Source organism: Amphiura filiformis, chromosome 8 (assembly GCF_039555335.1).
Source record: "Amphiura filiformis chromosome 8, Afil_fr2py, whole genome shotgun sequence".
Lineage (NCBI taxonomy): Eukaryota > Metazoa > Echinodermata > Ophiuroidea > Amphilepidida > Amphiuridae > Amphiura > Amphiura filiformis.
This window is the reverse complement of record NC_092635.1, coordinates 50,070,288-50,093,852: the sequence shown is the minus strand read 5'-3', so window position 1 is coordinate 50,093,852 and position 23,565 is coordinate 50,070,288. Positions and strand designations below refer to the sequence as shown.

Below are 23,565 nucleotides of genomic sequence, written 5' to 3'. Positions count from 1 at the left end.
GACATATCAAATTGCATTCTGAATACGAAGAATGTCATTCAGATATCAACTAATTTTCATTTTTGAAATTCGCAATTTAATACACATTTTATGGCAAATCATTAAAATTGATATTTTTGATATTTAACAGTACTTGAAGTAAACTTTATAAATCTGATGATTTATACTTAAAGTGTATGTAGGTGGGATGAAAAGCGACGATCAATTGAAAATTTTGACCTTTCGTATTGAAGATATGGATTTTTTCCCAAAACACCAAAAAAATAGGTCTTTTGGGAAAAAATCGATATCTTCAATATGAAAGGTCAAAATTTTCAATTGACCGTCGGCTTTTCCTCCCTGCTACATACACTTTAAGAATATATCATTAGATTCATATAATTTACTTTGAGGACTGTTATATATCAAAATTTGAAAAATATCAAATTTTTATAATTTGTCATAAAATTTGTATTATATTGTGATTTTCAAAAATGAAAATTATTTGATATCAGAAAGACATGCTTCATTCAGAATGCAATTCGATAGGTCTGAGGTGCTCTCATGTCCTACAAAAAATACTGTCGAAACGCAATAAACGCTCATTTTAGATCCCTTAAAGCTGATGCCAAAAATTCTGAGATAGAATTATGACACAAATGAGAGGTGTCATGGGTCTTGCATCCATTTTTAGACTTGCTGAAACCTTACTTTGTATAATATTGCCAGTGAGCTTCTGCAGCTGTAATGACTCTAGGCCGATGATATTGTAAGTATTTTATAACTCATTCTTATTTGTATTCTATCACCTTACAGTTGAAGTGACAATAATTGGTGAAGTCCTTCTGGTCAGACCATTGATAGAAGTCACTGAAGCTTATACAGTCAAGATAAATGTCAATGTTGCTGATAAAGGTGTGCCACCATTGTCTGATGATGCACTGGTACAAATTCATATCGAGCTACCAGATACTGGAGGTAATCCTCCAATCTTTGGTCCTGATGATTGTGAGGATATCAGTGTTGATGAGGTAAATTTTTCACTCTCATTAGTTTTTTTTTGTTTGGGGGGACACTTGACACCAGTACAGGATTCTTTTTTTCCAGGATGACTTTTAAAAATGTGATGTTTCTGGTGCTTTATCAGAAAAAAGGAATGGTAAAACTTGGAGGACAATGTCTGCACAATTACAAGGCAAAAACCACATTTTCTAGGTATTGTTGACATGGACCTTCTGCAAAGAAAGTTTTCTTACTAAATACTAACTTTTGAGATGGTTTGTATGTTTGAAGATGCAAAACTAACCATGAGGTACTCTCTTTTTCACCATCTTCTAAAATTTCAATCATCACAAATTGTAAGCAAACGGTCTTTTGGGGTAATGTCAGATGCTAATTAGCTATGCAAACTCAAGGTGCACATGACCAGACTGATGTTGGGTCAAATGTCCGTTTGGATTTTGTGAATATGTATGTTGTGCATGGTTTTGTAATTTGACATCTTTGCAACTTCTCTTGACAATGTATGCAGTTTGAGTAGGTTACTACATTCTTGAAATTGAAAATGACTTTCTTTCTAACCTGAATGTTGCAATGATATTAAAATACTTATAAGGTGCTAATAATATTACTTATCTGGTTTAATTATCCAATCAAAACCTTTCCATATTCATTCACCCACACACATTGGACAAAATTGTGGTTTTCAGTATCCCTGGAACATACTTCCCAATGTTGCATGTTGCCCAAATGGGTATATTTTTATAACAAATATATAGCCATGGGGGTTGGTTTTTCACAGATAATCCCTAGACATGGGTCCATGTTTAAAAAAACAAGCCAAAATCGGTAAATTTTCCAAAAATTTAAAGTATAGATATATTACCCTTTTAAATGCGGTAGGGTACTGAAGCTTGGGCAGCCACCCTATTAACAGATTATTCAAATACTACCCCCCTTCAAATCAACAAGGGTAACCAGTTTTTCACATTAATTTGATAGGGATCACCAGCCTCGGAATACATTTGCCAGGTCCAGGCTACATCAGAGTTGGGAATTGAAATAACTTTTGAGTTGATTGATGCAGTATTTTTCACCATTGATACTACAACTGGAGAGATAACAACAACTGCTGTATTGGACTATGAAGAACAGCATCAATATGTGGTATGTATTCACACATTTCTCTGGTCTAGCAATAATTGGTTTAAATATGTGTGTTATTATTAAATACAGGCACTTAACAAATCTCAGACTTTGTGTTCTCCATCCACAGCAGGACTCATTCTTAACCTCATGGACACTACCTGTCATATTATTGTCATCTAAGAACTATTTTGATTGGTTACAAAGATTATCAACTCATATATTGAGCCAATCATATATGTGGTCTTAGATTGCCCAGTAGGGCTGAGCTGGATTCTTCTTCTTTTAATGAGTACAGTTCACACTTGGCATATATATTTGGGCTTTTTTTGCAGTATTAAGCTTAAAAGTGCCAAGAGATAGAAAAGTGTTCTAGAAGTTTGGTAGCTCTACCCCAATCTCTTAATACTAACCCTAACCCCAACCTTACTCCTAATCCTAATATCTTGGGGTGGCTCCGGGGTTGGGGTACTCTGTTGTACAAATGGCCATACGGGGTCGTGCCGCAAACATGGGTAGCATTTACGGCCTTTTGGTATATCAATGACATCTTTTTCTAAGCCAATTTTGGTATATGGATGGGTCCTTTTTTCCAAATTTGGCTGACAATTAATAGTTTTGGTATATCGATGGGATCAAATTTCTTAATACATGATTTCTTTTTCTTGTTTTCTTCACACAGCTTTTAGTTGCTGCAAGCAATGTAGGTGGGATCACTTACAAATATGTGACAGTCAATGTGAATGACATCAATGATAACCCACCACAATTTGACTTGGTAATTACTGATTTATTATTATACCATTTGTTACCCTGATGTGGCAGTGATGTTGGTGTGCATTTTATTTGGGCGCAGCTTCCAATTGCCAGCGTTCACTAAAAGAGCTAGTGTACAAACATACACGCTTAAAGACGTACATAGAAACATGCATGAAACACCTACCTCAACATGTTGATATCACTGCCACATTTGGATGAAAAATAGTATAGTCACACAATTTAATTAAATATTTATCATACTCTAGTTTAAAGTTAAAGTATAATTTAATTGTTGGTATCTTTTCTAGGTGTGTTGACCACTTAGATGTGTTGATTCAAGGGGGCAACCCCCTTGAATCAACACAAAAATATTTCCCCAGTAGTACCCTTCCCCTTTCCCCTTGTCACACTTTGGCTGCACCATGTCTTTTAATGTACCCCATAGCATTAGCACATTCCTGCTGTCATTTGAAGCACTGTTGACAGTTTATCTTTCACAGAGATTTGATTATGGTCTACCCTGCAGGGAAACTGACTAAAGCCATGATCACACAGGTGTCTACCTCTGGGTCAGTCCATGTCAAAACAGACTGAGTGTACACCCACCCTCTTGGATTATGCTCTCCTTTGGCTCAGGGGTACCTTTCATGGACCCCTAGGTGAGGTCACAAGAAAAAATTCAAATTCAATTTCGCTTCCTAATGGCGGGCCATCTAAGTTTGGCGACCTTGACCAAAATTGGGAATTTAAGGTGTCCAAATGACAAAGCGCTCTCTTTGAGAGGCATTTTCTTCTTAATTAAATCAGTTGTGACCCTCTTTTGAATGTGGTCACTCACTGGCTGTGTCTGAAATGCCTAATGCCAAAAAAGATTGATTTGAATTTCATTGGGATTTCAGAGGGGTCAAAATCAGCACTTCATACTGTTCAATCAAATTATCTTTGATTTTGAAGGACCCATGATAATGCCACAGTGCACTTATAGGTCCTAATTATGTTCAGAATGGATTAACCATGTGCCAATGTCTATGAGCAATTCAAAAAGAGAAATTTCTAGACCCCTACAGAATTTTAGGCCCCCTAAAGTGGTTCAGCCACAAATGGCGCTTAAAATCGGCAAATTTTAACACCTAATAACTTTAGGTGTACACCAGATATGAATTTCTAGTCTTTTGCATCTGAAAGAATGTAGTCTTATGTTACTAGGAACATAAGATTTGTTTTGTATTTTTTGTGTTTTGATACTTTCAGAAAGGTCTGAAAGGTCTGACACATAACAAACTATACATTTTTGGAATCCTCATGACCATACGAGTAATTTGATATATTACTTGACATAATTGGGAGCATTCTGAAAATTTGACCCCCATAACCTGTACTTTGCATGTGCATCGTTGCCAGGAAGTGCATTTTTGACCCCCTTAAAAATCCATACAGAGGATTAGAAGGTAGTTTTTTCTTATTACTTGACTCAAGAGCAACTTGAAATATCAGGATAAATAATACAAATGGCTATAAAGTGATCAAAAATATAAAAAAATATCATACTAAAATTGGCATTTTGTACCGTATCCTGTATGCATGGTATGTTAGGCAAAAATGACTATTTTTGAAAGCGCCAACTTAATACTAAAACACAAAAAATACAAAACAAATCTTATGTTCCTAGTAACATTAAACTACATTCTTTCAGATGCAAAAGACTAGAAATTCATATCTGGTGTACACCTAAAGTTATTAGGGGTCAAAATTTGCCGACTTTAAGGGCCATTTGTGGCTGAACCACTTTAGGGGTGGCCTAAAATTCTGTAGGGGTCTAGAAATTTCTCTTTTTTTTTAATTGCTCATAGACATTGGCATATGGTTAATCCATTCTGAACATAATTAGGACCTATAAGTGCACTGTGACATTATCATGGGTCCTTCAAAATCAAGATAATTTGATTGAACAGTACGGCGTGCTGATTTTGACCCCCTCTGAAATCCCAACGAAATTCAAATCTATCTTTTTGGCATTAGGTATTTCAGACACAGCCAGTGAGTGACCACATTCAAAAGAGGATCCCAACTGATTCAATTAAGAAGAAAGTGCCCTCAAAGAGAGCACTTTGTCATTTGGACCCTTAAATTCACAATTTTGGTCGAGGTCGCCAAACTTTGATTGCCCGCCATTCAAAATCGAAATGGAATTTGAATTTTTTCTTGTGACCTCACCTAGGGATCCATGAAAGGTACCCTGAGCCAAAGGAGAGCAAAATCCAAGAGGGTGGGTGTACACTCAATCTGTTTCGACATGGACTGACCCCTCTGTGTTAGTGTAATATGGAGGTAGTGCAAGGTCATCCTTTAACACAGATACTTGTTCACACAGTACATACATTTTAACATACATTTTAAATATTTATATAGCACTGCTACATTTAGAACGAAGCGCCCAAAAAACAAAGCAAAAGGGGGAACGTGTCACCACCCCACCTTTTGGCAAAATGACCGATTTGTCCCTTCCCACTGAGCTTAACACCAAGTATACCATGTTAAAATAGCATTGCTAGAGGTAACACCGAATGGTCGCTTAGTGTTAGCTCGCAATCACAGAGATTTCTCTGTGGTAAATTCTTTGTGATAAGCTTCCTGTTTGTTAACACAATACTTGTTCAGACTGGCACTACCTCTAAGCTACCTCACAGGTAGCCTTGTGTTAGCCTAACACAAACTTAACTCTAAGTCCATCTGAACAAGCCTATTAGGGGTTAATAATATCAATAATTGGGGAATTAGTGGTTACTTTTTAGATACAGAAATCAGACTATAAATACAGAAATAATAATATGTATATGTAGTTGTTGGAATTGTTTCATAATTTTTATCTTGCTTCATTTGACAGGATTCCTATACCTTTACAATTGAGGAAAATGCAGCCAATTCGCCATGCCCACCACAGTTTGTTGGTCGTGTGCATGCAACAGACGTGGACACTGAACCAGATTATGCTGATATTAGATACGAACTAGATGGTATGTCTAGGATTTTCTGATAACTTAATCTTAATCTAGGCATTTTAGATTTAAATCTAATACTTAGCTTAAACTTACTTGAATTGTTTTTTGGCAAGTAGAATATGAACAGATTCTCATGCTTTAATACTTTTGCTCATTTGTAAATTAATGCTCTGCGTGCTAGCCATGCGCTTCAACATAAAAAATTCAAGATTTGAAATATTTTCTGAAAATAACAAGAGCTATCTTAAGAACCACTGAACCAATACTAGGCTTGTTTGTACTCATTTTAGTGCATTTTCCATGTTCCAAATATGGTCATGACAATTTACGATTCTGAAATTTTTGAATTTGAATTTTTTTTTAACTTGTCATCTGCATTCGACACCCGCGTGGAGAGAGTTAAGATAAGTGGAGGAAGAAACATGCATCATGTACTTGAACATATTAAACATTGAATAAATTGTTCCATGATTAATGCTAGGGTGAAGCATAATGTTTTAATGAAAGAGAAGATGAAACATATTTTTTTGATTTCATGATTCATTTGGTAGATTCCTAAGGACAAAAAAAGGTTTACATCTGAATCCACTCGCATAAGTATGTGAAAGCCATCCTAGCGCATAGCCGTATGTGCCAGGCCTTTTTTACAGGCCTTTTTTTAGTTATTAAAAAAAAGTGGCCACATGCAGGCAGAAAACAAGTAAAGTGTGCTAAAAAGACTTAGGAACCACTAAAAAGGTAAAAACACAAAAGAACTAGGCTTGTTTGTACTCATTTTAATGCATATTTTATGCTGTTTCAAAATATGGTCATGAAAATTTATATTTATGAAATATTTGAATTCTTAAAACCAAATTTGAAACTTGCCGTCTGCAGTCGACACCCGCGTGGAGAGTTAATACTCTACAAAATGAAGTCAAATGTAAGACACTGATAATGATAAAATGTATTGTTCATTGTGTACTCAGGTAAAGTCCAGAATTTTCAGATTGATGCAGATACAGGTGACATAAGAGCAATAAGCTGCATTGATCGCGACACCGAATACAAGGATGGACCTGCCGTATTCAATGTTATTGCTGAGAATACAGATAGAAATATAATGATAAAATGTATTGTTCATTGTCTACTCAGGTAAAGTCCAGAATTTTCAGATTGATGCAGATACAGGTGAGATAAGAGCAATAAGCTGTATTGATCGCGACACCGAATACAAGGATGGACCTGCCGTATTCAATGTTATTGCTGAGAATGCAGATAGAAATATAATGATAAAATGTATTGTTCATTGTCTACTCAGGTAAAGTCCAGAATTTTCAGATTGATGCAGATACAGGTGAGATAAGAGCAATAAGCTGTATTGATCGCGACAATCGAATACAAGGATGGACCTGCCATATTCAATGTCATTGCTGAGAATGCAGATAGAAATATAATGATAAAATGTATTGTTCATTGTCTACTCAGGTAAAGTCCAGAATTTTCAGATTGATGCAGATACAGGTGAGATAAGAGCAATAAGCTGTATTGATCGCGACACCGAATACAAGGATGGACCTGCCGTATTCAATGTTATTGCTGAGAATGCAGATAGAAATATAATGATAAAATGTATTGTTCATTGTCTACTCAGGTAAAGTCCAGAATTTTCAGATTGATGCAGATACAGGTGAGATAAGAGCAATAAGCTGTATTGATCGCGACACCGAATACAAGGATGGACCTGCCATATTCAATGTCATTGCTGAGAATGCAGATAGAAATATAATGATAAAATGTATTGTTCATTGTCTACTCAGGTAAAGTCCAGAATTTTCAGATTGATGCAGATACAGGTGAGATAAGAGCAATAAGCTGTATTGATCGCGACAATCGAATACAAGGATGGACCTGCCGATTCAATGTTATTGCTGAGAATGCAGATAGAAATATAATGATAAAATGTATTGTTCATTGTCTACTCAGGTAAAGTCCAGAATTTTCAGATTGATGCAGATACAGGTGAGATAAGAGCAATAAGCTGTATTGATCGCGACACCGAATACAAGGATGGGCCTGCCGTATTCAATGTTATTGCAGAGAATGCAGATAAAAATCCTGATCAAACTGACATTGTGCAGGTTACGGTACAGATAGAGGATTTGAACGATAATAGCCCTGTGTTTGACCCAGATAAATATGTTGAGTCTATTGAATTCCTTGAGGCTGATCAGTACATTACTACAGTGACAGCAACAGATGCCGACAAGGTTAGTGCTTCTGTTTAGGTCAATATTTCGGGATTCAATCATGTTTCACTGTTGTTCATCACCATTTAACAACGATGCGTCTGCACCATCTGCATGGTTTACTTCGCGAGGGCAGCTTTGTTAAACAGTGATGAACAACGGTGAAACATGATTGAATCCCTTTCAACAATGAAAACAAGTTAAAGGGCGTCTAATTCACATGATTATTTCATGAGGAATGTCAGATAGTCATTCAACCTTAAGCCTACAAGAAGATTGGTGATTTCTCTGTTGATATCACTGAGCAATGAAACTACAAAATAAAACGGCAATGTTTAGTCGCTATCTCTCCAACATGTAAACCAAGTTCCAGGCATGACGAATTTATGCGCTCACACGTAACGCATATGCACGCTTCCATTAACTTGTGTTCGCGTCACGCGTGACTGGAAGAGTGTGGATTCATCACAGATTAACGTTTGGCTCCTGTATAAAGGTATAGGAAGAGTTGTTGAATTGCGAGAGTGTTGAGTGTTTCAGAATTGCTTTATTTGAAGTTACACTATGTGTGCAATCATCATAACATAATGCCTGGGGGAATGTGCCTCTTATTTTGATAGGGATGTGTGGTGCAAAAGTTTATAACATATGTTCTGGAGGATCTGATTTGATGCAGTGAACTTAAGGAATTAGTTTGGAATAAACAGAGGGTCTGATTTTAAATAAAACTAAAAATAAGGAATTGCTAAATGTGCAGCCAAAAATCCATTCCAAAACAATTGGATCTGAAACAATATTCTCAATGCTCTTATAGAGCAGTGTGATGGAGCAAAATATGTATGGATTTAGCAGGTATTTGTGGAAATGAAAGTTTTAAAGAAATAGAGGTCAAATGTTGATATTAAAGGCTTAATGTATGATTTCCTTCAAATTTTAAATTTGTCATTATATACTCAAAATGCTGAAATAATACTAGTAATAATTATCGGGAATGGTTTCTGTCCATTTTTAGCTGAAATAACAAGGTAAAGTGGAAGAAACACTGCTTGTTATTTTGGCCGTTTAACACGCGCAGTTCTATGGGCGGACATAAAGTCATAATTTCTTGAATTATGACTTTATGTCTAACTTTGCTCTGTTTACCTACAAACACAACAAATATGGCTGATTCCATTTGGGTGCAAGTTGTGACATGTGTAAACATTACAAATATGCCAAAAAATCAGGTTTGAAAAAAATTAACCAAATTCATATTATAAGATCGTACATTATGACTTTAATAATACTAACCTAAACTTACCCTGAAACACAATATTTTAATTTAAACATTAACAAATAAAAAGAATTTGGTTATTTTTGTATCAAATCGTATATTTGTTTTATTCAGGATATGAATGGAGATGTATTCTACCTGTTTGATGATAACCAGGAAAATGAAATCATCTTTGAATACTTCAGAATTGATAAAAACACAGGAGATATATACACAAGAAAGGCAGAGTTCCCAGAAGAACCAAGTGAATATTTGGTATGTATTGACACAAAATAACACTGATTTATATGAGGCAATTATGTATGACTATTGCACTTTACCAAAAGTCTCTGACCACATTGGCGATGTAGCTTGGAATTCTGTAAGACATGCCTAGTCAAAGAACTTATAGAAAGCTGCTGAGCACAGTGACCCAAAACATATAGTCTTTAGCATCAGTCAGGAACATCTCTATACTGATGCAGTATCCTAATTAGCCTACATCTACATTAACCATCACAGCCAGAATCAGCGTCCAGAGTTTTATATGGGTAAACCAGGACAATTTGGCATGTTTTTTTTTTTTTTGTCAAGAATATGTTGGGTGCATTGCATAGTGACGGATCCGCACTTTACGGTAAAATCCATAGTGACGAATGTTGAGCTCTCAACAATAATTGCGCAAGCCATAGTGACAGATAATTTTGGCAATCTATTACATATCTGAGATGTACGATATTCTACTTTTATATTAGACACATGAATTGCTGAACATTATAATGGCAAGCTTATAATCTATGCCCAATACAATTTACCTACTCAACGTTTCCTGATGCCCATTTTTGGTAAATTGCGATCAACATCTGTCACTTTGTAATACACCCTGGGTTTGACATCCGTCACTATGTAATGCACCCGATGAATAATTTCCAGCTACCAGGAGATTGGTTTTATGATGACCGTGCACAGTGTCATCGCCCCGATATTTTCATGGCAGAAATCGCCATGGTAGATTGAATCCACAGCCATGGATGGCCATTATGTATCGACCTGTTTAATAGGTTTGAGTCGCAATATAGGCCGAAGGACATCTGACTAAGGCTACTGACAATAGCCCCGATTAGCTCGGTGACTGACCTCGCTGTGGTCATATTCTTTTAGACTACCTTCACGATTGGCCTATACACTGCGCTATATAATTCGGCACATATAAATCAGAATTATTGAGGAATTATTGTCAGTTTTTGACTCAAGACGCAAGCTACTGTCTCAAGACGCAAGCTAACGACTATCATATCTGTTCAAAATATATATTCATGTGCAAGGAACCACATCTGGTTTCTTTATACGAAATCATTTACGGGAGATATTCATCATTTTCTACACCGGTATCCAAAGATTTTCTTCTCATATAAAACTCGTGCATAGCAAATTCATGTGTATCGATCCCGGGTATTTATTTTAGTATCTCTGCTGACAAAGTAATTATTAGCCAGGCGATATCGGTGTGCCGTGTAGGAGACTCAAATTTTATTGTTACCAATTGAACTAACTTGACCGGTACCCTAAAGTGAGATGGGAAAACTTAATATAATTGAAAATGTTTCAAGTAGTTATATAATCAGTGCTTGAAATAAGTCAAAATCTTCAAGGGCCACATGGGCTTGAAATGTCAAAATCTTCAAGGGCCACATGGGCTTGAAATGTACAGGCCCTCATCAATTTTCTCTTTTTAGATTTGAATATGAATATAACACTGATCCACATTTTGTGACTCTTTATAAGAATTCAGACTTGCAAGTCAACTACAGATAACTGGAAGGGTACATGTTGAAGTCAGCACTGAATCTCTCTTTCTGACTTCAGTGACAAAATTAATGCTTATGGGCATTGATTTGAAGCACTGCAAAGCGATGAGTTCTGATAAGCATGCTGAATCCCAAGAATTTGGGTGACCTAATGATAATACCATATCTGTATAATTACTTAGGCCATCTTAATTGAATCATGAGTCTCAAAGCCTGTGAGAAATTGAAAACCTAATGTGGAATGTGTTTTTTTATATTCATTTTTTTAAATTATTGTTTTTTATGTGTCAGTACAAGCGTTTTGTGCAGAAAGTATCCAATGTCTGTTGTTAGAATAGTAGACACATAAAATCACTGCTACAAAATAATTCTTCTCTGAATTGAAAACTTGTTGAAAACTTGATATCAAATTGAAGTTTTGAGTTTAAAATTGGCCTCTTTGTTAAAAAAAGACAAAAAAACACTCTGAATTTCTTAATTTCAAAGAGGACTACACACACAATTTTAATAACGTACATGGCAGCTTTGAGACTCAAGATTTAATTTAGATGGCCTTACTATATCTTTACATTGACAGATCAATGTGCAAGCTTTTGATAAAGGTTCACCTAGTAACGAGGATGATGCAGTTGTCCAAGTTATGGTAGGCAACCTGAAAGATCCATACTTCAAACCAGAGGATAGAAGCCAAAGGTGAGACATAAAAATTGGGGGTATAATTTGGTTTCCCTCGGAATGCACTTGAGGCATTCGTTGTCATGCAAGCGTGACATGGATGAAGGGCGCATTTGAGAGACGCACTAATTGCTGCGACCTTCACGCGAGTACCAAGACGCTGCAGATGAGATGCAGAATTGTTTTCGTTTGCCTCCGCGCAACCGTCGGCAAGGACCCGAATACCCCCAATTTTCTCCCCATAGCTGACGGCGCGATTGTACATGGCGGTATAGGGAGTCCCGGTTCTCCTTCTCTAATTCTGTGGTACATATCATTAGATTAATACAATTTACTTTGAGGACTGTTAAATTTCAAAAATATAAATTTTTAATCATTTGCCATAAAATGTGTATTACATCGAAAATTTCAAAAAATACAAATTATTTGATATCAGAATGACATTCCTCGAATTCAACATGCAATTCAATATGACTGATGTGCTCTCAGGTCCCACAAAAATATTTGAAAACGTTGCTATCCATGCGCTTAAGCAGATAATTTTGTTAACTTTGGGAGTGGTAAGAAGGCATTATTTGCTGTGTTACTTACTTTTGACAAACTGATTTAAACCTCCCAAGTCAAAAAGCAGTTTTTAATTAACTAATCACTAACATGCAGATACTCTGTTTTACTTTGGAACCAGTAAAAACTATTAGGCGATAAAAAAAAAACCTGTTCTATGGGTGAACAGACCTTTCAAGTAGTGTTGGTTGGTCAGCCTTTTTTTTTTTTGGCAAATGACTTTAAAAATCAAAAAATATGTAAAAAGGAATATGAATACTGCATTTTAACTTGGGAGGCCACTTTGTGAGACAATCAAGAATCTTTATGTAATGCAACATTGTTTCATAGCCCAATACCATTGTTCTTGAGTATATGTTATGCACCTGTTTGAGTATTTGTTTAATATCAGCTACAACTCTCATACTTTTGTTTTTCATATCATCATTCAGTATCATCTTCATCATTACCACCATTCCTGCCATTTTGTTGTACTTATTTGGACATCATCATGAGCTGTGGATATATCATTTTGTGACATGAGGTATGTTAGCTAAGTCTACACAGCTTTTGTGACCATATCCATATTTCATATAACTAAATACAAATTGACATAAAGATATTGAAAAAATAAACTTTGTTAATGAAACCCCAGCAAACACATGTTATTGAAATGTTGACAAAATATTTTTTTATAAACATGACCTTCATTTAACCCAACATTAAAATGTTATTAAAATGTTTTGACCAAACCAAAATACGTTTATGACATGTTTATAACGTTTAAAATATTTTTGTGCTTGCTGAGACTAAGTTTTGTTCAAATTATTGATGAACCATTTTTATTAAACTGAAAGTCCTTGTCTTCCTAATAAAAGATTGAATGTTAGTTTTGTTATTGTTAATATTGTGCCTAGGGCTGCCTAGGCACCTAAGGCAATTGCCTTGGGTGCCCCCAAGCCTTTGCTTTTGTGCCCCTCAAAATGTGTAACTTTGGATGTATTTAGCCTTGGTGCCCTAGCAGGCCTTAGTAGAATTGCTTGACTGCCCTCGCAAATGGCAAAATGAACTTTTTTCCCTGTACAATCCATAGACCATTGACTTAATCTGAAGTATTTGCCAGCCTTTCAATCAATAGAGGGGGTAGTTACCACTATGTTGCGATAAACACACAATGTGCAATTGTCAAAATGGTTCACTATTTGTGACGGAAAAAGACCACAAGTCTCGCCTGCCTTTGTGACCACCTGTTATGCGGCGGTACTTCTGAACAATACTCAAATACAGGGAGTGGCATGGCACCACCAGGAACTCAAAATGTTGAATTTTTAAAAATACCCAAATAACTATTAGGAATAACCACCCTCTCCCCCTCCCCCGTGTTCTTTTATTTGGCCCATTCTGACCTTCGACCCCTTGTGGGAAGTATAGGGGGCATAGACAACAATGGAACCAAAAATGAAATGAAATTTGATTTAACTTTATTGCATTCAATTATAAAACATACAAAGATCAACAGCAACAAACAATTCAATGAAGGGTACTCAAAAGGCCAAGAGAGACTTGAATGCAGAAACCCAGGCCTAAGGAAAATGTTTCAATCAAACAGTAAAACAAAAATATAAAGCCATTAACACACCACAAACCATTTCAAACCAGAAATACAAGCAAGAAGCATATGCAAAAGCTATTATGAGATCTACATTTCATAAACAACTTGCAATTTATGATGTCATATAAACTATGCAAGTAACGCTGGACATTTTGTTAGAATCCTATTTCTACCTCTTCTAAAGCACAGATCAAGAAATTTAATTCTAGATATAATCATTCATGTGGCAGCACAAGTGGACACACAGTCATTGATATGCTTATCATCTCATCAGTTTCTTAAACTCAAAACCCATAGTGTGTCATTCGCAGACAGATCTTTCTCATGCTTTAGACCATAAGAATGGAACAAACTTCCCATCCATATTAGAAATGCTCAGACTGTTGGCATTTTCAAAAAGCTGCCAAAATGCCATCTGTTCCAACAAGCCTATCAGATTTAATTTCTTGTGTTTGCCTTTCAGCACCTTTGAACAATTAACTTTTTGTATATTGGCGCTTTATAAATTTTTATTGTTGTTAAAAGTTACTATATTTAGTTCTCTGGGTTGATAGGATGAACAAATTTCAATTTTTTCCCAGAGCACATTTAAATGTTGAAGAAAAAAAACCCAGTACATCTGGTCGTAATACTAGCATGACGCTCTAACCAACAGAGCTGCATTTGAACTTAATACCTATAGATTTATATCTTCCGCTCTTCTCCAGCATGCCTCTGTGGCTCAGTTGGTTAGAGCATCATGCTAGTAGTACGAAGGTAGCTGGTTTTAATTCCGCCAATTTTATTGTTGTTGTTGTACAACTGATATTAATTTTTCAATTTGGTTTCTTTCTTTTTATTTCAGGTTAGAGCTTATTGAAGGTGACCCTGAAGCCTGTGCTTACATTAAACTTCCTCTGTTCAATACCACTCTTGGTGTGTTATATGAGATCGTCAGTAGTACAGGTACATGAAATAGTTGATTAAATGTTCAAATCATAATACTGTCTGTATTATTATTATTAGATGACATTTATGAAGCGCCTTATCCAAAGAGATCAAGACTTAAAAGCTACATCTTATATTACAACTTGTATAAATATAGACATCTACATTAGAATACAACCTGTGCATTCTGTAAGTGTATAAGGCAGTCATCTACACATGACTAATCTGTGTAATTAACCAACCACATGATGCGATGTGGTATCCAGGAAGCATGTCTGAGCTTCTGTGAAGTATGTACATGACGCAAATGTGTGCATTTTGCTCTGGGTAGTCTATATTTTTTGCAAAATATCCTATGTACCTCAAACAATGGGAAGGAACCACAGTAAACCCAGCGCATTGTGGTGCCCCCTCCTCGTAAACATTTAGCACTATTTTTAAGATCCTACCCTCTTCCATTCTTACTTCAGACCCAAGACCCGAAAGGGCATACCAGCAGTCCCAGTATCAAACACTCATACTATAATGTTTTCACAATTGCAGCTATTGACAGCAATAAAGTTGTCTTCTAGTCTATTGCTTTCGACTTGACGATATTTTATTTATTTTAAAATTTCATACTTTACAGGTAACTTTAGACTGCGGTGTCTTGGCAATGATCCTCAACTATGCACAAATAGAGCACTTGATCGCGAGGATGTAGAGGGATATTCAGTGATGATTCAAGCATTTTCTAGTGCCAAGCTTGGATGTTCTGTTGGACTTAACCCTGAACCTGGCACTGAAGGTAAACATTGATTAATGACATCCATTTTTTACAAATAATAAAGTATGATTGGATCACATGCATCACATATGTGACATGATCTGGTCCATGGGGGGGCCAAAGCAAAATTTGAAACTGAGATAAAGGCACAAATATGGAGTAAAAAAACAATAAAATACATAGAAACTACACATCACAAAACCTCATAATTTTAGAATGGACAGGGAAGTAATAGAATGTTAAAAACCAGTCACATTTGAGTAATTTTGACTTAATTTGACTGGTGCACACATTGATGTTAGCACTAGTATCAGAAATCACAATAGTTGAAGTTCTACCATCCCATGAGATGAGAATTACAGTTGGATAAGGGTTCGGATTAAGTAATTATAGCTTGGGGTTGCGATCAAACGCCACCTAAAAGTTGCTCCACAGCATTTAATACTTCTATTACTTTGTAGGTACACAGAAATATACATATTTAAAAGGGCATTTCGTGATCCACAGCCTCATCCCCAAAGTTGAGATTTTTATATCACTGGAAACCTCTGGCTACATAATGTTTATGTACCAAATATTTCTTGCAGATTAATTCAGTATAGCAAAAATATCATCAAATTTAAATTTTGTTCTGGTGTACCAGAACAAAATTACAACAGTGGCCTATGGAGCAGTGTCATACACATAATCATGCATAACTCAGAAACGCAAAATTGGAATCAGCTGAAATTTTGGGAATAAGCTTTTTTAGTGGATATCTACTGATAATGTCATAAAAAGAGGATGCTAGGATCACAAAATCCTCCTTTAAATGTTCAATGTGGTGTGCCCATGCATTGACAGATATCTACTTGTATGCATTGGGCATTTGAACAGCTTAGTAAATTATTTTGTGCAGAATGAAAAACTTATTTTCTCTCTTTTGTTTTCTTTTTTGAGCAGTATCCATCCAATCAAACCAAGCTATACTTGAGGTTGTAGTAGGTGATGTGAATGATCAGGTACCAGAGTTTCAATTTGATGACTACTTGGGTGCACTTGGTAATAAATACTACATAGGAATAGCTGATGATGCCCAGTATGGTACCAGTGTCTTCAACATACAGGTAATATGTGACCGTACACCACGAATGAGCCGTAAATGTCCTCAATTGTATTCTGAGTTACAGTGTAAAATGGGCATGAAGGTCGTATTCATAGGTACCTCAATTTGGTGCTACGTGTACCTCATTTAATGAGATACACGTAGCACCAAATTGAAATACCTATGAATATGACCTTCATGCCCATTTTACACTGTAACTCGAATACAATTGAGGACATTTACGGCTCATTCAATGTACGGTCACATATACATGTGGATGTCCCTTAACACACACCACTACACATGCACACACCCCACTTGGGTGCACTTGGTAATAAATACTACATAGGAATAGCTGATGATGCCCAGTATGGTACCAGCATCTTTAACATACAGGTATACATGTGGGTGTCCCTTAACACACACACCCACTTGGTAATGAATACTACATATCTGAAGATGCTCTATATGGTGTCAGTGTTTTTCCACATATATGTTTATATACATAGAGGGTATCCCGTAACACACACCCCACTTGGGTGCACTTGGTAATAAATACTACATAGGAATAGCTGATGATGCCCAGTATGGTACCAGCGTCTTTAACATACAGGTAATATACATGTGGATGTCCCTTAACACACACCACTACACATGCACACACCCCACTTGGGTGCACTTGGTAATAAATACTACATAGGAATAGCTGATGATACCCAGTATGGTACCAGCGTCTTTAACATACAGGTATACATGTGGGTGTCCCTTAACACACACACCCACTTGGTAATGAATACTACATATCTGAAGATGCTCTATATGGTGTCAGTGTTTTTCCACATATATGTTTATATACATAGAGGGTATCCCTTAACACACACCCCACTTGGGTGCACTTGCTAATAAATATTACATAGGATTAGCTGATGATGCTCTGTATGGTACCAGTATCCACATACAGGTAATATACATAGAAGGTGTCCCTTTACACACACCCCCACCACCCACCCTCTGCATACACACACACCCTCCTGAATGTACTTCGTAATAAATATTAATTACATAGGAATAGCAGACAATGCTCTATATGGTGCCAGTGTTTTCCATACATTATATCATATTCAAGGTTTATGTTTTCACATTATATACAGGTAGGACATCCCTTTACACATAACCTACATGCATACCCTCACATTTGTGTGCACTTGGTAATAAATATTACATAGAAATAGTAGCGGATAGATATAGTCTTCCACACATGATTTGACATGTTGATTGTTGCTAATGTATATCTTGTGGTATTTTTCTCATTATTATTATTAATGGCTGTATGACTGTTAGTACTCTTGTTATGTTTATAGTCAAGCTTTTTTTTATAGTCAAGCTTTATTTGTGATCCTACAGACTGGTGTACACATTAAAATTAGCACTAGTGTCAGAAATCATAATTCACGGGTCATCTCAAAAACAAGGTTCTACCCGCAAAGTTGATTGATGCTAATGTATATCTTGTGGTATTTTCCTCATTATTATTATTAATAGCTGTATGACTGTTTTTTTCGAATGGCCCGCCACAAATCGCTTGCCCCCCCTTTTGGCCTGGCCAAAATTGCTTGCCCCCCTCGGCCCGCCAAAAATCTTTGCCCCCTTACACATGCCAAATTTTTGGGATCCCAATTTGCAAACCTTAAATGGTCTAGATATAATGTTATGGCGAAGCGCAGCAAGAAAATTTGCATATTAAAAGCATTTCCGTACTGTTTTTTAGAGATTTTTTAGAGCAATTTGTTTAAAATGCGCCCCATGAATGCGTGCCAAAAATCGCTTGGCCCCCCCCCCCCCAATTTTACCATCCCCCGGGAATAATTATTGCACAGCCCCTTATGTTTGTAGTCAAGTTTTATTTGTGATCCTACTGACTCAGATCTTTATTTTTTCTGAATTCCAGGCCAGTGATGAAGATCTGAACAGTACCTTGATGTTCTCCATTGCCCCTAAAGCTGACCAGCCAAGTGAATGCTATGGAAGTCCAGAGTACTCCATTGATGATAGCGGTGACCTGTTGGTGAAGGATTCCTTGTACACACATCTGGATAGACCACAAGCTCAATTTGATGAAGAACAAGCTGTGTGTGATTATGATGTCACTGTGACTGATGAAGCAGCAGATGAGGACCAGTCTACACAAATTGATGCCAAGGTATGTGGTTTATATTACCTGGGGGCACTCAAGTTTGGTTTGGTTAGGGATGTGCCACTGTGAATATGAAAGGGGACCCATCCGTATACCATTTTTTAAAGAAATTTGGACCCATTGCTATTCCAAAAGTCAAAATTTTTGGTCAAATTTGTTACAAAATTTTCAAAAAATTTTGGCAAATTCTGAAAACTTGTTAGGCAAAATTCAAGTATTTTTTAAGGAAAATTGTGAAAAAATTACCCATCCATGTACCAAAATTGGCCTAAAAAAAGGCTTCATTGATATGCCAAAAGGCTGAAAATACAACCCATATTTACGATGTAACCCTGATGTGTAAACCCCAGCTGCATTTGTTAGGGATTTTTGTTCGCAATTTGAAAGGAAAGAAAATTTTTGATGAACCAGCGGTGTACACACCCCCAACAATTGCGTAATCACACAATTTTTTAATGCACAGATCACTACGTCTATGCAACGCTTACCTACATGCGTGGCACAACTTATGGATGCACAGATGTCATAAAAAACCTTGTGGTCAAATGGCTCTGGTTTAGATGATAAAATGTGAGGTTTTTTTCATCCATTTTTAATTTTAAGTTATGAATGGACTTCAGTAAAACTTCAAGGGGCTGTTTATTTATCCGATGTTGATGTGATGTGAGGGAGAAAGAATGAGAGTTGTCACATTTTTCTGTGAGCTTTGATCAAAGTGCAAAAAGTATGGATTCAAATGGAGTTGCTCATTCGGGTAATCCTATAGGGGTAATGTATGGATTTCAACTGGAATATTCCAATCTTAGACTATTACACCTATTTGTATGTTTTTTATTTGTTTCAGATTAAGGTCCTATTAGTTTATGAGCACATTATAATATCTCTGGATGAACCACCAGACCAAGTGAAAATGGTGGTAGCAGGAATTGTAAGGTACATTGTCAAATTCCGTAGTTTCTGTGTTAGTTTTTCAATCTGTTTATATGTGACATGATCAAGGGGAATGAGTCACATGTTGGCAATTTTCAATTAGAAGTTTTTTACATCATTTTCTGACAGTTCACAAATGCTACATTTTGATGCAAACCCCATCAAAATCGGACATCTATTTACCAAGTTATGAGCAATTTATCAATGGCTAAAAACAATATAAACAAAAGAATTTGAACACTGTTTTCCCAATATCTCATAAACAATATTAGCGACATCCGACTCATTTCCCTTGATCATGTCACATATACTGTAAAGCTAGAACTTTTTGCACTGCATTTAATTTTATGCTCTACGCAGCTACCGTTAAAAAAATGATTCAATGCACAAATATATTTATACTTTTTGAGTTTTATACTTTGTGAGACTGCAGACTTTGCCACTATTTTAAAATTCAAATATATTTCTTTTGTGTATTGTATAATGTAAGAAACTTAGTATTGCAAATTTAAAAATATGTGTACATCCAAATCAAAAGAATGCACTTGCTGGCTGCTACATGCATCTCTTTTTTCATAATAGCTAGGAATAAAATACCAGACTTATCTCAAGCGGAGGTCATCCCCATGTCACATGGTTTAGGAATGTTCTCTGTATCCTAACCATGTGACTTGGGGATGATTTGAACTTGAAGTGACTTCCACTTGAGATGAGTCTGGTAAATACCTAGCTAAGGTAAGGTAAAGGAGGCAAACCTGTATATAAACAGTGAACGGAGTGCCCGTCTCTCTTTCATTGGCGATTGGGCTAGACTCTTCCATGTAATGTTGCTGTAGGGGTATCGCTACACCTCCTCCACAGCTAGTTCCTTCCCAGCGTTAAAGAATGCCGGAACCCATTTATACAACTGAGTGGGGAGGAGAAATCGAGATAAAGTACCTTATTCAAGGGCACAACCTGATGGCGTCGCCGGGGCTCGAACCCTGCAACCTTCCAATTATGCTCCCCACTAATAATACCTAGCTACTGGTATTATGTAAAAAGAGACGCATGTATATAGTAGCCGACAAATGGATCCTTTTGATATGATGTACACATAAGGTGAAACAGTTCAAAATTGGCAAAGTGCAAAAAAGTAATTGAGAAAATTTCAACTTTAATAGTGCTCCATTTTCTTTTTATAATATAAAGTCATTAATGATCAGACTACAGACTTTGCTACCATTTTGACAAGATAATGCACTTGCACTGAGATGTTGATGCGTCAAAGGCACAAGCTCCGCAATATCGCAACACACATGCATTATTTTGACCAACTTCATTTTCAACAAATAATACAATATTCAACCTATAATACTATAAAAAAAATTGACCCTTTTTTAGCTTTTTAAAAATTGTACTTAATATCATGATCCTTGTGCGTCCTTCCTCTGCTATATATTCATAGTAATATTGAATTTTAATTTTGTCATTTTCAGATGTCTTGCTGATATTATACCCGAGTATGTGCTGTTTGTTGAAGATGTGAGAGCATATTTATTGAGAGAAACACAAGACTCATCACTTATTCAACCAAGGTGGTAAGTTAAGGTTATATCCAGAGTTTCCAAGGAACTCAATTTTTCACTCTCGGCTTAAAGGTCCGTAACCCGATCGACAGCATCATCCCCCCGATTTTTTTCATTGATGATGAGGTTTTGGTATTACATAATAGATACTATTTTTCTCATTACTATCCTGAAATTTGACGCTCCAAGTCGATGTATTTCCGGAGAAATCATGAAACACAGCGGTTTGTACAGGCTACCAGTTTGTAAATACTAAAAATTACTCCGGAATTCTGGGGCAGGGAATTATGAACGATCATCAGTCTCCTCAACAGCTACTTTGGTTTCGCGTCATACACATTCTGTGAAAAAAAGCGAACCACACTAACTGCTGAGGAGACTGTACGCCGTATTTAATTATAAAACTTCCATGCTTCACGAAGTGGGCGATTTAGCTCAATTGATTAGCGCGTTTGTACTTACCCGAGAGGTACCCGGTTCGAAACCCGGTACCGGAAGGTTTTTTTCTCTCCATTTTTAACCCAAACTTTTTATATTCATTTGAAATGTACATATTGCAAGGGGAAATATATTTTGTTTCCTTTTTTTCTGAAACAGTACGAAAAAAACCCCAAATATTTTCCGTTCAATACGGGCGGGCATTGTACGTCATTACATCTGAACGCCAATTGTTGTTGTTGCTTGCCTGCCCAGAATGCAATTCACGATACCAAGGTATTGGATTGCAAATTTGGCTATTTATTCACATTTACGCTGAAAATGCTCTCGCTTTTTTCACAAAGCAGCATAAAGGGGCGATATTTGATATTATTATGTAATTTTAAAGACAATCCATATCCAAAACCAATAGGGTTACCCCCCTTTAAGGGGTGGGGTATGAACGTTTGGACAGTATTTATTGTGGGACATTAGAGCACATCAGACATATCGAATTGCATTCTGAATACGAAGAATGTCCTTCTGATATCAAATAATTTTGATTTTTTGAAATTGCAATGTAATACACATTTTATGGCAAATGATTAAAAATTGATATTTAACAGTACTTGAAGTAAACTTTATAAATCTGATGATTTATACTTAAAGTGTATGTAGGTGGGATGAAAAGCCGACGATCAATTGAAAATTTTGACCTTTCAGATTGAAAATATGGATTTTTTTCCCAAAACACCAAAAAAAATTAGGTCTTTTTGGAGAAAAAATCGAAACGCTCATTCCAGATCCCTTAACAAGCCTTATATGTAAGACATCTTTAAAGAGGGTAGCTATTATTGTAAAATTTCATTTGAATGAACACAGCTGCCAACAGCTGTATGCGATCCAATAACGATCGTATATATCGAGTATTTCAAAATTCTCGATATATAGAGGCACCGGGCGACATATGCCTCTACTCAGATTTGCGATTTGACAAATGCAATAGAAAAAAATACAAAAAATATCCTGTCATGTGCCCCCTCAATCTGCTCCAGTACCTCTATCTATGGTGAAAAACTTTGTTCTTATGTGCCACTAGTCTTAGAAAGATATATGTGACACAATCTGATGGGGGCCAAAGGCTTCAAATTTGAAATTGAGTTAAAGGCAAAAATATGGACTAAAAAAACAATAAAATACAGAAGAAAATAGACATCACAAAGCTTCATAACTTTAGAACCAAGTATGCTAGACCTTTGGTGTTTTCAGTAAATGATAGCCTAATGTTTGAAGAAAGTAATGATTATATCACTAAATTTTCAAAATGTCTCCTTTGGCCCCATGGACCAGATCGTGTCACATATTATCTTTCTTTTATATACTTTTATACTTTGATCAGCTCGTAATCGGCGGGCCTTATAGCATCGCGGATTAATATCTATATATTTTATTTTGAGGATTTTCTTGTGACATCTTGCCAGGAGCATGTCAAATTATCCATTCACATCTGATATGTTGTTTATTTTTCTTTAACAAGCACAATAGAGACCATTCGGGTCAACTATGACACTTTTAATGTGGGTCTACTTTTCGGCGTAGTGATAAAAGCCTAACAATTCCCGCCGATTACGAGCTGATCAAACTGTAGTCAATACTTCATTATTAAATGATACTACATT

At 36.2% G+C, this 23,565-nt stretch overlaps 1 protein-coding gene across 1 annotated transcript in view; it reads left to right on the top strand.

The window, feature by feature from the left end:
- The window catches only part of LOC140158384 (protocadherin Fat 4-like), a 53,513-nt gene that overhangs the window by 20,493 nt on the left and 9,455 nt on the right, over positions 1–23,565 (top strand). The window contains exons 35-52 of the mRNA XM_072181477.1: positions 796–1,010; positions 1,981–2,145; positions 2,807–2,902; positions 5,768–5,897; positions 6,851–6,994; positions 7,183–7,218; positions 7,350–7,385; positions 7,516–7,551; positions 7,682–7,717; positions 7,848–8,131; positions 9,498–9,638; positions 11,748–11,863; positions 14,845–14,945; positions 15,556–15,714; positions 16,636–16,799; positions 18,726–18,977; positions 19,816–19,904; positions 21,380–21,481. Of these exons, the coding sequence (XP_072037578.1) occupies positions 796–1,010; positions 1,981–2,145; positions 2,807–2,902; positions 5,768–5,897; positions 6,851–6,994; positions 7,183–7,218; positions 7,350–7,385; positions 7,516–7,551; positions 7,682–7,717; positions 7,848–8,131; positions 9,498–9,638; positions 11,748–11,863; positions 14,845–14,945; positions 15,556–15,714; positions 16,636–16,799; positions 18,726–18,977; positions 19,816–19,904; positions 21,380–21,481 (2,302 nt within the window). The remainder of the gene's footprint in view (positions 1–795; positions 1,011–1,980; positions 2,146–2,806; positions 2,903–5,767; positions 5,898–6,850; positions 6,995–7,182; positions 7,219–7,349; positions 7,386–7,515; positions 7,552–7,681; positions 7,718–7,847; positions 8,132–9,497; positions 9,639–11,747; positions 11,864–14,844; positions 14,946–15,555; positions 15,715–16,635; positions 16,800–18,725; positions 18,978–19,815; positions 19,905–21,379; positions 21,482–23,565) is intronic.